General features: G+C 38.3%; 1 protein-coding gene across 4 annotated transcripts in view; it reads right to left on the minus strand.

Annotated features, from left to right (window-relative positions):
• Window positions 1–15501, minus strand: part of LOC113417082 (uncharacterized) — a 44465-nt gene that overhangs the window by 8520 nt on the left and 20444 nt on the right. For 3 of the 4 annotated variants that reach the window (XM_087968961.1, XM_087968970.1, XM_087968954.1), the window contains exons 8-16: window positions 13793–13952; window positions 12100–12315; window positions 10986–11132; window positions 10091–10240; window positions 7057–7168; window positions 6799–6881; window positions 6491–6619; window positions 5278–5364; window positions 1623–1763 (exon numbers count right to left, since the gene is read on the minus strand). In XM_087968961.1, the coding sequence (XP_087825087.1) occupies window positions 1623–1763; window positions 5278–5364; window positions 6491–6619; window positions 6799–6881; window positions 7057–7168; window positions 10091–10240; window positions 10986–11132; window positions 12100–12315; window positions 13793–13952 (1225 nt within the window). The remainder of the gene's footprint in view (window positions 1–1622; window positions 1764–5277; window positions 5365–6490; window positions 6620–6798; window positions 6882–7056; window positions 7169–10090; window positions 10241–10985; window positions 11133–12099; window positions 12316–13792; window positions 13953–15501) is intronic. The other variant, XM_087968979.1, reaches the window with a different exon arrangement.

The following is a 15501-nucleotide window of genomic DNA, read 5'->3' on the forward strand; positions in this document are numbered from 1 at the left end:
TTAAGACAAATCAGCAAGGATTTCCTATTTTAAAGGAAGTCACAAAATTACCTCGACTCAAACATTACACAGGTGCTTAATGACTGCCCTGTTTAGCAACTGTTCAAAGTAAAAAAAAAAAAAAAACTCTAATGAAAAAGCAATTTTATGACTGGCCCTCACACTTATGACATTTCTAATTCCCCTTTCCTAAGAGGTCTGTAGGGGGCGTGCATAAGCGCACCAACGTGCCTACCGTCCCTGTCCTATTGTTTCTCTTATTCTTTATTTTTCTTATATGTAACCATTTCATGTATTCACAACTATGTATACATTTATACTTATTGTCTTGTAAACAATTGGCAAATCAAATAAATAAATAAATAAAATAAACATTGCAGGTCCCTATGGTCATCTGTGCAAGATTCTGGTATTTTGAAACCAGTGGGTGTTTATGACCATCATAGTGTCCTGCAGTCAGGTTATCACTATTTGCAGATTCCACAGTCAGCTTCTGACAAGCAGAATCAGTGGAGAAGCCAACAATAAAATTGCACTGCAGTGATGTGATGTCTCACTTAATGGCTGTGTTGTTTAGCAATGGAATTGCCAGACCCAATTATGGTAGTAAAGTCAAGACTACCTGCACTAACCAAAATATTTTTTTTTAAAAAAGCAGCTTACAGAATGTCAAATAAATTGGCAGATGTGGAAATGTTGCATTCAGATCTGCTATTCAAAAGAAATTCCGGTATTCATGGGCTACTGGTTCTGGAAATTCCTTAATTTTAATTATTTGATTCTTCAACTAAGCTCCAGCTTGGTGTTAAATAAACAAAAAAAAACCACATTCTGCAAGCCTGAAATTGGCCTACCCTTATTATTATTATTATTATTATTATTATTATTATTATTATTATTATTATTATTATTATTATTATTATTATTATTATTATTATTATTATTATTATTATTATTATTATTATTATTAAAGGTTATTCACGGGTTTCATTAAGTTAAATTCTTTTATGACTCTTCCCATGATCTGTCAAGGCAAAATAATACTCTTGTAACACTCTTGGACCTTGGAAATCTTCTAGTTCCTCCTCAAGCAGGAAACCCCGTACCATTCCACACAAATGGTTGTCCAATCTCTTCTTTCAAACTTCCAGTGTTGGAACATCTACAACTTCTGGAGGCAAGTTGTTCCACTGGTTCATTGTTCTAACTGTCAGGGAATTTCTCCTTAGTCCTAGGTTAGTTCTCTCCTTGATTAATTTCCATCCATTGTTTCTTGTCTTGCCTTCAGTTGCTTTGGAGAATAGGTTGATCTCCTTCTTCTTTGTGGCAGCCCCTGAGATATTGGAACACTGCTTTCATGTCTCCCCTAGTCCTTCTTTTCATTAGACTAGACAAGCTCAATTCCTGCAACCGTTCTTCAGATGTTTTAGCCTTATGCATTATTGAAATGGGTTGACTATGGAATTATATGCTGAAATAAATGTGTTCATATTTTGCTGCACCAAAATGACACGTCCTCCTATTTACCTCCTTTTCTTCCTCAAGATTAATCATTCAGAATTCAGCAGTCCATTGCTAAAACTATAGCTTTAAAGCAGAGAGATAGAAACAAGCATACTCACCACTGTCTGATCTGCTAATATCTTTTTAATATCACCATTGTAAAAAGTAACAGTAGCTGTCTTTTTATCGGTACTAATTTCCATCTTTGTACCATTGGGGTATGTAGTAATTCTGCGTCCATCGGTGAACAGCTGCTTCACCTTTGAAGCAAAGACCAGATGTTTGAGAATACACATGCATCATTTTTTGTATGAACAGCCACAACTTAACAAACATCACTCTTAAAAGATCATGTCTCCACCAGAAGGTAGTATCTGGGTCTCTTGAAAGCAAATTTGGCTGTTAAATAAATCTGAGAGCTGGAAAAAGCAAGCTAGGATAAGTTTAATCTCTTTATTCACATGTATGTAAATTCTCTTTCATATGTAAATTGTGTTTCATTCATTTACAGTATTTCAGTGCTGCAATCACCCTGACAAAATTTTACAGACAGTCCGAGAAGGTATCCTTCTCTATTTGTATCTCCCATTTCCAACATTCTTCTATCATTTTCCTTTCCATTGAAAAAAAATTGTCCAGGAGGAAAATAAAATGTAACTCTTGTGCAAGGCCCTGTGACTGGCAAAGCAGAAGCCCTCCATCTGGAAGCTGAGAGAGTGGCCCATTTAATGTTGTGCTACCTACCTATCTATTCTCAAAGTAAACCATGCACTATTTGGGGCCAATCAAAATATGACAGCGGGAAGCAACCAGAATTCCACTCAAACTGGGAGAGCGTTTACTTAGTCCCAACTTTTTTCAAAGTATCAAATGATATTGGAACCCAGACATATTTCACACATTTTGTAATTACGCTTCTGGGTGGGAAAAAGTTGCTAGTAGGTCTGTCATGGAAATATCACTTTGGAAAAGGAGTAAAGGAAGGGCAAGAAATCCATCTTCATGAAAATGACTGTATTTTTCATCACAATTTATGAAATCTATATGCCACCCAACTCCCAGAAAATTCTTGTGAAAATGGAAGCTAGGTTGCTTACCTACTCAAGGATCTTTGCTCAAATCTTGCAGTACTCAACTCAAACTCATTGAATATTTCCCTATGAATATGTAGCATTTCTACAAAGCAAGAAAATGGGTGGCGGGGAAGGCGCTTAAAGACCTAGATGTTCCCTCAGGCCCTTGAGTCATGAGGCTAAACCTGCACGGTTGGTGGCTCTGTTTCCTTTGGTCTTTATCGATTGAAAATGGATGGTGGTTATAACTATTCTGGATTATTATTATGGATGCTTTAATCATGTATGTTGTTGGGGGGGGGGTTTGCAGGGCTTATTTACCTTAATACTCTGTGTGCTCCCTAAAGTCACTCCTGAAAGATGTGTAATTAGATGCAGTAAATTGCTTAAAATATACAAACAAGTCCAAAAATAATAATACTTTAAAAAAATATCAGTATCTACATTGGCTACACTCCCATAAACTCTATGGGGGTTTTATTTATTTAATTATTTTATTTGTTTGTCAAATATATACAAGATAACAAGTATGTATGAATATAAACAAGAACAAAGGAAGTACATACAGATAAATGGGAACAGTAAGACAGGGACAGTAGGCACGCTGGTGCGCTTATGCACGCCCCCTTCAAGGACCTCTTAAGAATGGGGTGAGGTCCATGGTAGACAGTTTGAGGTTGAAATTGTGAGGGGTTGAGGCTGCAACAATGGAGTCGGGTAGGGCGTTCTAGGCGTTGGCCACTCTGTTGCTGAAGTTGTATTTTCTGCAATCAAGTTTGGAACGGTTTACCTTGAGTTTGTATCGGTTGTTTGCCTGTGTATTATTGTGATTGAGGCTGAAGAAGTCATTGACAGGAAAAATGTTATAGCAGACAATTTTGTGAACTATGCTTAGATCGGACCGTAGGTGGCGCAGTTCCAAATTGTCCAGGCCCAAAATTTCGAGCCTGGAGCATACTCACTTTTACTGTGAGTGGAAGGAGTGGAGTACTTTTCTTGAGAAATACCTCTGAACCCGCTCAATTGTGTTAATGTCCGATATACAGTCTGATATACAGTACAATAACGTGTGTGTGTGTGTGTGTGTGTGTGTGTGTGTGTGTGTGTGTGTCTGATTATTATAAAGCTAATATAGATTCACAATCCCATTAGGCTGTACAATCATAATTATTTATACTTAACTTTTATTATAAAGCTCTGTATAAAGGGCTATATTTGACCTGTTATTCCTGTTATATTAGAGCTGCTTTTTGATGCTTGCCCTACATTACAGCTGCATTTCCTTCCTTGCTCCAACTGTTTTTGGGACAGATGTAACATACAACATGGTGCAAAGCTAAATTTCAATATCTTCCAGTAAGTGTACGAGCAGCGATCTCAAGGCTTCTTCGAAAGGCTTTACAGTGGAGAGGAAGATTCCTGCTGCCAGTCACAAATGCTGTTTTTATGAAATTCACGTCTGGCACAAATTGCATTATGAATTCAATTTCTCTACAAGTCAACATAATCAGCATTTCCTTGGAGACCGTCAGTCCTGCATGGGGTGCTCTAATTTGCACGTTGATGAATTGCCATATGGCACAGACATATGCCTGTAATAGTTTAATTTTCGCATTATGTGACCCCCATTGTACCCAAACCAGCTGTATGGGAAGAAGGCGCACCTAGGAGATTATGCAAGACCTCTCGGAGAGCAGATGGGGAACACACTTCCAGCAAATAAATTTTTCAAAACATGTGCCAAATGAAACTAACTGCCCAGCATGCCTGGTACAACCTCAAATTAAGGATATATGTAAAAGGCGGTTCCATTTTATCCAGCAAATTGAACTCGTATTGTTCTGAAGCTAACCATGATACCCAAACTGAAAGTCGCTACATCTTTTATCTTAAAACAGCTTCAGCTCTTTCTTCACCTGCAGATTCCCTGATCCACATTACATATGTACAAGGACCCACATTGCTTTTCTTTGTTTGCAGCTCAAAATGGCTGGGACACATTTTGAACTACCATAAAAGTCAAAAAGCAAAACAGGAGCGAAGTCAGAGAGACATTTGAAATGTGGAAGATGAACACAGAAAATACATCACACACATGCACACATATATACCGTACAAACATCTACGGCAGTTCTCCGGGTCATGGTTGTCCCTAAGGTGCTTTCAAAAAGGCAACTGGGCTTTCTTGATTTGATCTTGATCCTTTCTACCTCCCACCAGTTAGTTAGAACTGAAGAAGCTTCTTGGATGAGGAGTGAAATGTTGTCAAGAAAAATCAAGAAAGTCCAGTTACATTTTTTTGAAAGTACCTTTAGGAATATCATGCACACAGACTTCACAATTCAGTCTATGATTTGCACTCACATTAATCAACTTCACTAGTCTGCTTGGTTTCATAGATGAAAAAGAACAACGACTGATGTCAGTATCAACCATAAACAGATATGGTAGCAGTGAAGAAAGGTGCCATGTCTCCTTGTAGTCTATATCCAGTTAACCATGATTTAGGGTATCAATATATGTCTTGAGCAGGTTTGTGTGTGTGTGTGTGTGTGTGTCTTTGTGTGTGTTCCTGTTTGTGTGTGTGAGAGAGAGAACCATGTGTTCAAGCAGGTACTGCTTTTCAAAGTTCATATTTCTTATTTAATGTAGGATATATACAACATTGGTTGATTTTATATATACATCTAAACTGCCTTACCTTTCCATCTAGGTACTTGATTTCTTCTTTCACTTCTCTACCAATCTTGCTTTCACTACAGGATGATGCTCTTCTGAGTAATGTTGGCTACGGGAAGAAAAAAACATCAGCAATTAAACATGAATCAATTTGGGAAGAATATCTATTTTACCAAAGACAATAACCAAAGGACAAAGTATTTCCCTAAAAGGAAGGGGAGGAAATAAAGGCAATAAAGCATAGACAAACCCAATGTAAGACTAACACAGAAAAACTATTTCTTCTAGTGGTCATCACAGATTTTCCTACAATTTAGGGGAATTTAAGTTGTTGGAAGACAGAATAATTCACGAGGACTCTTGTAAAAAAATATCAGAAATAGAATAGGATTATCCTGATGTTTATTGAACATACAAAAAGAAAAAGAAAAGCCTTCAAGGAAAATTATCTATTATATCTAAACAGATAAGAAAATATAAGTAATAAATTAGTACTTATCAGCATTTTAAAAGACTGTATGCAAAAACTGTAGAGTTTACCTACTTCAGGCAAAAACAATAAGAAATGGACACATCACACCATGTCCGTTTATGGAGACTGTAACCATCTGCTCTTCCAGGACTAATTTACCTACTATTAGAAAGTAAACTTTTCTTTTTATCTGTTGGCCTCCTCTACTCATTGGACATGGAATTGTTAATCCACAACAAGCATCTCAGTATTTATGGTGTCAGTGTAAAAAAGTTAAAACAGCAGGGAAAATAAAATTCATCTTGAAAAACATTAATCTTGAAGAAAAATTTTCTGTTCATCCCAGGAGTATTTTGTTGCTCACTCCAAATTAGAGAAGACTAAATATAGTAAGACATTTCCATACCACTGTGACAGGCAAAATTCTTTCACAAATTGTGAAATCAAATCACTAAATTACAGTTAATAGCAGTTTAATGTAGGGATCAAGTCAATTTTGTACACAGTATGTTAAGCCTGTTGAGCTAATAAAAATGTATAGTAGGGCTAATAGTGAAGAAAGATAACAAGTGGAAAATCCTTTCTTCTTAAACTGGTGAAAATCACCATGGCGGCCACTGAACAGAGGCAATCTGCCAATAGTAGCCATTCATCAGAGATCCCACAGGATTCCAAACATATCTTATCATCTCAAGAAATATGCTGATCTCACAATAGATGCATAAGAAGGAAGTATAAGATTTGAATCCCTAGGGGCCCAAACCTTTTTTTCAGTCTTCTCAAATGTAGAACGATCGCCTTCAGGTGTTTTCCTTCCATTTGCAGGGACACTCTTTGGCCTAGAGGCCTTCTTGAACCTCTGAGCTCTTTTATGGCCAAGATCTTCCATCATCTGTAGAGATATTAAGCAATTAATTTGAAATCGCTTGAGGTGATGAGAAAGCCACCACAATTTGACTTTTGAGGAAAAGAAGCTTCTCCTTTGGTTTTGGAGGCTATTATTTTAAAGCAGAATTATAGAAACATTATCTGTATTTAAAGATGATGTTTAATATTTGTATGTAAATATACCTGGATTTCCACGTCAGCCAAAGGTGTGGAGTTTAAAATGTCTCTGTTTAGGCTATTTGAAAACGCTGCATCTTCTGAAGTACCTGAGGTAGAAGAGCAAATATTCAAATATTGTTAGGTTAAAATGGTTAGTGACTTGCACAGTACAGCACAGATCATTCAGAAGCCATTTTAAAATCAAAATAAAATTAATACAGCCAGCAAAAGAATCCGTTCTTCAGTTACTAGATGTCTTTTTTTAAAAAAAACATATTTTACCTTTTACATACAAAGATGGAGCAGTATTCTTGTCTATGCTCAGGTTAGACACCGATATAGGTGTGTTTCTTCCATGGCTTTGTTGCTGGTCAGAAGTCAACTGAGGTGAGGCCTACGGCGAAGAGGCAACTTTTTAATGAATAAAAATATTTCTGCACACACCATTACTTGAAATGTCTAGATGTATAAAGAATTGCCCACTTTCAGTGAAAGTAAGACTGACACAAAATTAACAACAGTAGTTATTACTCTATATTAGCCTCATTCAGTATTATATCGTCTCAAAGTCCCAGCTAGAATATTCAGTTATTAAAGTTGTTTCTCAACTATGTTATCAGATAGGATAAAACTGTTCTAGTGATAGAGATAGTGGGGATTTTATAGGCAACCTGAAGATATATCCAAAACCATTTCTCTCTACATTGAGGACCCAACAAACAGGTCATCAAGATCTTTCCACAACAAGGCTGTGCCAATCAGAGACTGGCACCATGCCCCTGAGGCTTCTGTAGAGAGCTTTGGTACTAGAGAAAATGGCATCAATACAGTTTTATCAGGTTTCCTCTGGATCTTCGAGGCAGGTGAATCCATTGGCTAGAACTCTTGCCTAAACCTACTTCTGCAACTTAGAAGTCCTGCCCTTTCCTGGCATGGTGACACCGTGGTGTCTTTACCCTGCCCTCCCCAAGTGCTCAGAGAGGTTGCTCTGCAGGGCAGGCCAATGTTTTTCTCAGCTTTAATAGAAAACATGGCAAGGGAAGAGCCAACATTGGGATGGGGCACTTTTGTGCTTCCTCAGTGGCCAGAGGAAGGGCACTGGTTGGCTCAAGGGGAGGAAGACAGCAGGGAGAATACATGGGCATCTGTGCAAAAGATGCTGTGGAAATAAGAGGGATGAAGCTAATAGAGAAGTGCCTCAGTCAAAGAAGGGGAGGAGCAGGCAATCATCCTAGTTTTCCTTCTCCTTTTGAATTTTTACCCATAGGAAAAACATACAACGGTTCATTTACTGACTGTTCATAGTTACAATGATACTAAAAAAAATAATGACTTATGACCATTTTTTTCTTTCTTACAACCATTGCCACATCCTTTTGGTCGCGTGATCAAAATGTGATCCCTTTTTGCAATCTTCTGACAAGCAAAGTCAATGGGGAAGCAAGATTCACTTAACAACCATATTACTAACTTAACAACGGCAGCGATTCCCTTAAGCACTTTGGCAAGAAAGGTCATAAATGCGGCAAAATTGACTTAACGCCTGTCTCACTTAGCAACAGAAATACTGCCCTCTATGGTGGTCGCATGTTGAGGACTACCTATACTATTAAGATGTCGAAATAAAAGTCAAAAACAGCTAGTTAATTAGAATCTGGGTCATCACCAAAAAACCAGCAAGCTTGAACTCTAAGTTTGGGAAAAGGTTCCCAGGGCCATGGCATTCTGGCATTACGTTCAACACCTGCAGGCAAGCAATCTTCATACATTCAGCTGCTAATCAAAACAGTCCGAGCAGAAAGATCTTAAAGACAGTGAGGTGTTCTACTTGGGTTTGAGTGGAAAAGAAAACTTCCCATACAGCTAAGGAGCTCCAAAGTATCATATTTGGCAATAGCACAGAGAATTGCTCACTTTGCAATTCATCCCTCAAGAACATTAAGCTTGAACAGGTTTAGTTGAATGGGTAACAAAGCTGGTATTTGCTTTTCAGAGCTCAAACTCTGTTCAGCTTCTGATTTTCACACTGCAGAAAAGTCTTCCATCGCCTCATGGCCTTCGTCCTGGACTCAAGCTGCCCACTCCAGACTAGACCAAGAGTATCAGCGTCTTATTGTAGGCATCGCTAAGGGTGCATTTCCTGCACTCCAGACCTCACCACAACACATAACCAGAGTTAGAGCTACTGAGAAAAATGCTCGGTTGCAACTTTACAGCATGCTATCAATCGCTTCACCATCGCAGGTTGCAAAATGCAAAAGGAAAGGGAACTTTAACATTCAGAAAACATCCCACTGTAGTATTTTGAAAATAAACAAATACATGACATAAACTATAAACATGAAAGGGGAGAGGAGTAGTAACAGTTTGTTTCATTGTGTATTCAACTGAGATAGAAGTGTCATTTTTATATTTATTGTTTTGTTGTTGAATTATTGATGGTAATTCCGGGTGTAGCACTCCTTCAATTGACACTCCTTAAACTCCTGAGCATAACAACTGTCGTAGCAGTGATGGGCTCATGGCATGTTTTCATGTCTGTGTTCAGGAGTTCAAGATTGTTTTCTAATTGCTTTGGAGGGATTGTTGCATGGAAAAGCTGGTAATCTGGGGACATGTCCTCAGATTGTTCACAGATGATACAATCAGGGGTGGGATTCAGCCAGTTTGGGTGAACCGGATGTTAAATTTACATATGGTTCTCCAAACCAGTAGTTGAACCGACTGGCTGGCCCCACCCATCCCTCCTGACCCCTCCCAGGAGTCTACACATGGCCCGTTTTGGATGCAAGTTAGTGCAGGGTCCACACAGAAGCTCTGAGGGGGCAAAAAACGGCCCTCCCAGAAGTTCTGGAAGTCTGGAAACGGGCCTGTTTCAGAGGCCCTCCAGAGCCTGCGGGAGGCCATTTTTACCTTCCCAGAAGCCCGAGGAAGCCTCCGCACTCTGGGGAAGGCAAAAAACGGCTCTCCCTGAAGTTCCAGTAGGCTACACCCCCCATGGCCATGCCCATTCTGCAACCAGGTAGAGAACCGGTTATTGGGATTTTTTAATCCCACCCCTGGATACAACTACTAAGACATGAATAAACAAGCACCTTAGACTGTACTAAACTCACAGGCTATTACTTTCAACTGGTACTTTGCCTCGGGAAAATACACAAGCTTTATCTAAATTTCTCTCCTATGCTGGGTTCCTTCCTTCCTTCCTACCTACCTACCTACCTACCTACAAAGTTTCACATTGCACAGAGATCTGGCAAAGGTGGATTACATAGAAATACTAAAAGAAAAGATCTATTCTGGGAATCCACGTTACTTTCTGAATTTGAAATGGTATTCGATGGGGTGTCCTATGACCAGTTGGGGTTAAACTTCTATTGTTCAGAATTTTAGATGGGTTCCTTGTTCTTGGTTCTCCTCTTGCAGTTTTCAGTGACTCAGACCTCAGCAATGCCCTTCTGGTTGCCTAAAAGACATTAGAAGTTTTTACAAGGAGTTATCTTTTGTGGTGCCTGTTAGAAAAAGGTGCAATTAAGAAATAACAGCTGAGATAACAGAAATCCATGATGACAGTGATGATTGTCTATTTATATTGTGTTTTTAGAGTTCAGCGCCCTTAGTCATACACTGTAAGTTTTACAATTGGCAAAGTAAAGATTCTACCCTAGTGCCTTCCAAGTATATTGGGGCTATAATTTCCAAAACTACCAGCCAGAGTGGCCTTTGTGAATTACAGCCCCAACACATCTAGACAGCATCAGGGCGAGTAAAAATATTCTCTTTTATAGAAAACCATGTTAGAGATGGTTGGGCCAAGGCTAAGTGGGAAACATATAGCCAAGAATACCTACTGAGGTCATAGAAGCAACCAGATTCAAATTAGGATCTTGTTACATCTAGCTTAGTATATTAACCCTTGACCACATCAACTTTCATTTCATATGAGAATTTGAGCCTCTGCCTCCATAGTGCAGCTACAATACTATGCAAATTGTGCCTGTTCCTTATATGCTGAAAGCTTTCTTTCTTTCTTTCTTTCTTTCTTTCTTTCTTTCTTTCTTTCTTTCTTTCTTTCTTTCTTTCTTTCTTTCTTTCTTTCTTTCTTTCTTTCTTTCTTTCTCTCTCTCTTTCTTTCTTTCTTTCTTCTCTCTTTCTTTCTCTCTCTCTCTCTCTCTCTCTTTCTTGTTCATCATCGTGATTACATTACTTACCTGAGCATTTCTATCATTATGAGCCAAATCATCAAATGCCATTTTCCTTCTTACATGGACATCAATGAGACTCTTGTGGTTATCTTGCAATGGTCTTTCTTCTACAGACTCTTGGGAGGATGTCCCTCTCAAGATAGCAGCAGATAGCTGGGGAGCAAATGATACATTAACAATAAAAAATTATTTAAGTGAAATATAACCAGCAGTGATTCTCAGTACACCTGAATTTGAAAAAATCAGACAAAACTAAGGTCAACTCCTTGGCGAGAAAAGAAAGGGCCAACTTCCAGGAGATTTCTGGTCCTTGCACACTAATGAAAAAAATCCCAGATGGTTACCTGCTCCAATACCACTAATACCTCCCTATGAATTGATATGCTGGTGTAGAAAGTGAGCACCCACACTTCTCCTAGAAAATTGAAATATTCTAGGAAATATTAAAAAGGCAGAATATAAAAGAGAAATAGAAATCTTAAGAGACACAGAAACTCAGCCCCAGCAGATATTTTGGGGCCAGCTTATCTACAAGACAAAAGACTTCTTATCTACAACACAAAAGACCTTCAGCTCCAGGATGATAGGATTAGCCCTCACTCAGATCCAAACAGGACAAAGCCATTAAGCCATAATAGGAATTGTCCAAAGCCCCTTCATTACATCACCCAGCAAGATTCAACCAAGCCTGGGACTCAAGATAACCTACAAAGTTGCCCCTGCATGGCCCCATGGGAGTCTGACAACCAATCAGGATACATTTCTAGGAACAGGAAGCAAGTTCAAAGCCCAACAGAGGATATGCATGCGCTCATTTTTTGTCCAGGACCTCAAACCATGTGGCCCTGCCCAGCATTAAACCATCCTTCCAATCAGCCTCCATGTTTCCAGTGTCTTTCTTCCACTTGGAACTGAACCCAGGTGGACATTTCTTCCAACACTGGTTATAGATGAATTGCAAGATTTCATTAGGGGAAATTCTGAAGCTGACCTGAACAGCACTGTACTAGACAATAGTATGTTACCAATAGAATGTTTTGCAAGATGCCAGGTCTTTACTCTGAAGCAACCATGGGGAAGGCAAGGCATGAAACTCAAATAAAAGTCTTGCTTATAGTACCGGTGTTTCTGATCTTCTGTTAATAAAATCCACTGCTCCATGGTTTCTCTGGGTTTCCATCTTCTGATGCTCAGACATTTCAAGCTCATCCTGGAGATCCAGGTTCTGTTTGGTCAGTGCTTCCACTTGACTCCTTAGCCTGCTATGGGCAGCTTGCCAGTGGATTTTGTTTCTCCTGAACTCCTCCTGTAGGCCTGCAATTTGCTTCTTCAACATCTGTTATTAGAAAGCAGAGATTGTTTTCAAGAAGAAAAATAGATATGAGTCCGTTTCTGATGAAAGACTAAGTATTTACATTAGATCTTAGTCTTTATCCATACAGGATGAGCATACCAGGGAGGTGTCAACCTGGGAGAGATTAGGCAGGCTCCTAAAGGATATTTTAAACCACCACCCCATCCACCAAGTCAATAGATGCAAAAAGAGTTGAGTAACAAAACAGAGAGAAAAATGGAAACTTGAGAGCTTGCCAATTTGTAATTATTGCAATTGATTATGTGCCAAAAGTCAGTGTCAACTCTTGGAAACCATATAGACAAGACTTCTCCAAGATGATCTGTCCCTAACCTGGACCTTCAGGTCTTCCAATGATAATTATTGCAATAAGGCCAATGAATTCCAACCTTTTATCTATCAGAGGAATTGGAATATAAATTCTATCATCTTACCTAATCAGCAGGGACGCATATTAAAGATGATGCCAACTGGAATGATGGAAGGTTGGAATCAAAAAACAACTTTACCCCAAGATCTGGCAAGGAAATTCTTTTGAAAATGCAATGGATTACTATCTTTCCCCACCAAATAGAGAACAGTAAGAGGAAAAAAATCTGATAAATAGATCTCTTTGAAGATTACTTGGCTGTTCCTCATTACCTTCTCCATCAGATCACTGCATGTATGCATATAAATAATTATAAAATGCCAGACGACAGAGAAATCAATATTAATCAATATCCTGGTGAAATTCCAGCTAACTTCTAAGAGGCATACATAGCCATACACATGCAGTACACAAAATTCCAATAGATTTTGAATACAAATCTTGACAAAATCTGGAAGGAACTGTTTCCAAAATCTCAGAATATATGATGGTGGTTTCAGTCATTATTTTTGGCACTTGTAAAGATCTCCTATCAGACAGTACTGGCCTATAAGCCAAGCAGATAAGATTAACTGACTTAGTAATGATTTGCCAGTCCAATAAGATATCTGATTTTAGATATTCTTTAACAAACAGTTTTTTTTCTATATGCAGATAGATATGTAACACATATGCAGATAGATATGTAACACACATATGTTCACATTTCATTCACGGATTATGCCATTTCAATTCTAGTTGGAGATAACAATGGCACCTTAAGAAAATGGTTTAGGGAGAATAGAGAAAATAGGAAGCAGAGGAGGTCTCTTTAAATACACTCCAAATACACACATAGGCAAACACATCTTAAGGAGTTCTCTAGTGGTAATAGCATCCAGAATTTTACATAATACTTTTATTTTTAAAAAATAAACAAACTCATTAGCCTTTGGGGGCCATATTTTCCTCTCAAGTCATTTTGCTTTTCTCCTTTAAACCAAACTGCCATCATATCAAGGAAATTCCCCAATTATCTGTTCTATATTCTCATTTGAAAAAGTGAACTGAGGATTCCAATATAGTTACAACCAAAAAGATGTTACCTACTCTTATATGTTCAGACTCTTCCTCTTTTTTAATAGCTGGCACGGGCATCTGACATTCTGGTGTTTCTCTGGCAAGTTCCGAAATTACTTGACTCTTAAATTCTTTCAGGAGCTGTGATGGCTGAGCCTGCATAACATCATACTGACTGATTTGTCTTCTGCTGGGGAAAAAAAAAAAGCATACCCTAACCCTAGAAGTAGGAATATCATATGACCAGGAAAACAAGCATTCTCTAGTGGTTCCCTCCCTCCCTCCTTTAATTGTGGATGGCTGGATTTTGAACAAACAGGATCAGCAGTGACGGGGACTTCCCCAGAAGCTTTATCATCCATGCAAAATAAAACTCAAGAAAAAAAAAAGATATAAGGGCAGAAAGCTATCAGATCCCCTTTGATTTTAAAACAAAGTTCCAAGAAGAACATTTAAATGTCCAATCACCATCCACTGATATTGTAATCAGGTATACGCAGAAAGACAGGCAAAGCTCAGACAAATCGACCATCAGCATTCACATATAAACAACGTCTACCCGCAATCATTTACAAAATAAATCTACAAAATATACAACTAAAAGCCAAAAAGGAAACAAAAAGAACCAAACACTTCCTCAGTAGCATTCAATACCCGGTAAGCAGAGAAAAACACTAGATTAACACTGGACCAACAATCAAGAAGTAAACCATACTCCAATTAAAAAACTACCAAGTCAGACAAACAAGCTAACAGTAAACAATAGTCTAATCAAAGAACCACCAAGATCACTCTCACCCACATTGACAGATCAAGCCATTAGTATATAAAATGAGAACCAGTCTCACTCCCTTTAGGCATTGATATTACCTAGTTTATTACCTAAATTTTACCTAATGAAACGTCTGCAAGAAAACAACCACATTCAGAGAACACCCAGGACCCACAGTTCCTTGATCTACAAATATTCTCTTCCATCAGAGACAAAGCTGCATATCAACAATACAAACAATAATTTGGACATTCGTGCTTGCCTTGACATTTAATTTGGCCTTGATCAACAGCTCAGATAAATTTGGGGATTGGCATATCACAAAAGCAATGTATGAAATTAATATATCCAATCTTTGGCCACCTATGCTACCACAAGGACCAACTTATTTACCAAAGCACCTGTAGGCAGGACAAGAAACAACGGATGGAAACTAACCAAGGACAGAAACAACCTAGAACTAAGGAGAACATTTTTAACTGCGAGAACAATTAAACAACGGAAGAAATTGTTTTTGGAAGATGTGTGTGCCTCATCATTGGAGGCTTTTAAGAAGAGATTGGTCAGCCATTTATCAGAAATAGTATAGGTCTCTCTTGCAAGAGCAGGGGGTTGGACTAGATGACCTCCAAAGTCTCCTCCAACTCTGATACTGTTATTTTTATGCACACTGGAAATGGTTTTTGTGGGGTCTAAATAAGGATCGAATCAACTGCTTTCAGATTTTTTCTAGGAGATACCAAGAAGTGAATCAGGAACAGTCTAAGTACCAACAATGTTTTCTCTCTCTGAATTATAGATCCTGCTGGATAGCTAGCTTTCTAAATGGGAGACCGTAAATGCTCAGTTCACAGCCTAAAGATATCTAAACAATAATTCTGAAATGACTCCATATTTGCAGTTGTCAGTCTGTTCGAACCCATCATTCTAGATTAGTTGACTTTCAGGAAATGATTAAAAAAACCAT

Source organism: Notechis scutatus, chromosome 1 (genome assembly GCF_049901735.1).
Source record: "Notechis scutatus isolate UNSWTSFEM ecotype Mainland chromosome 1, rNotScu1.2, whole genome shotgun sequence".
Lineage (NCBI taxonomy): Eukaryota > Metazoa > Chordata > Lepidosauria > Squamata > Elapidae > Notechis > Notechis scutatus.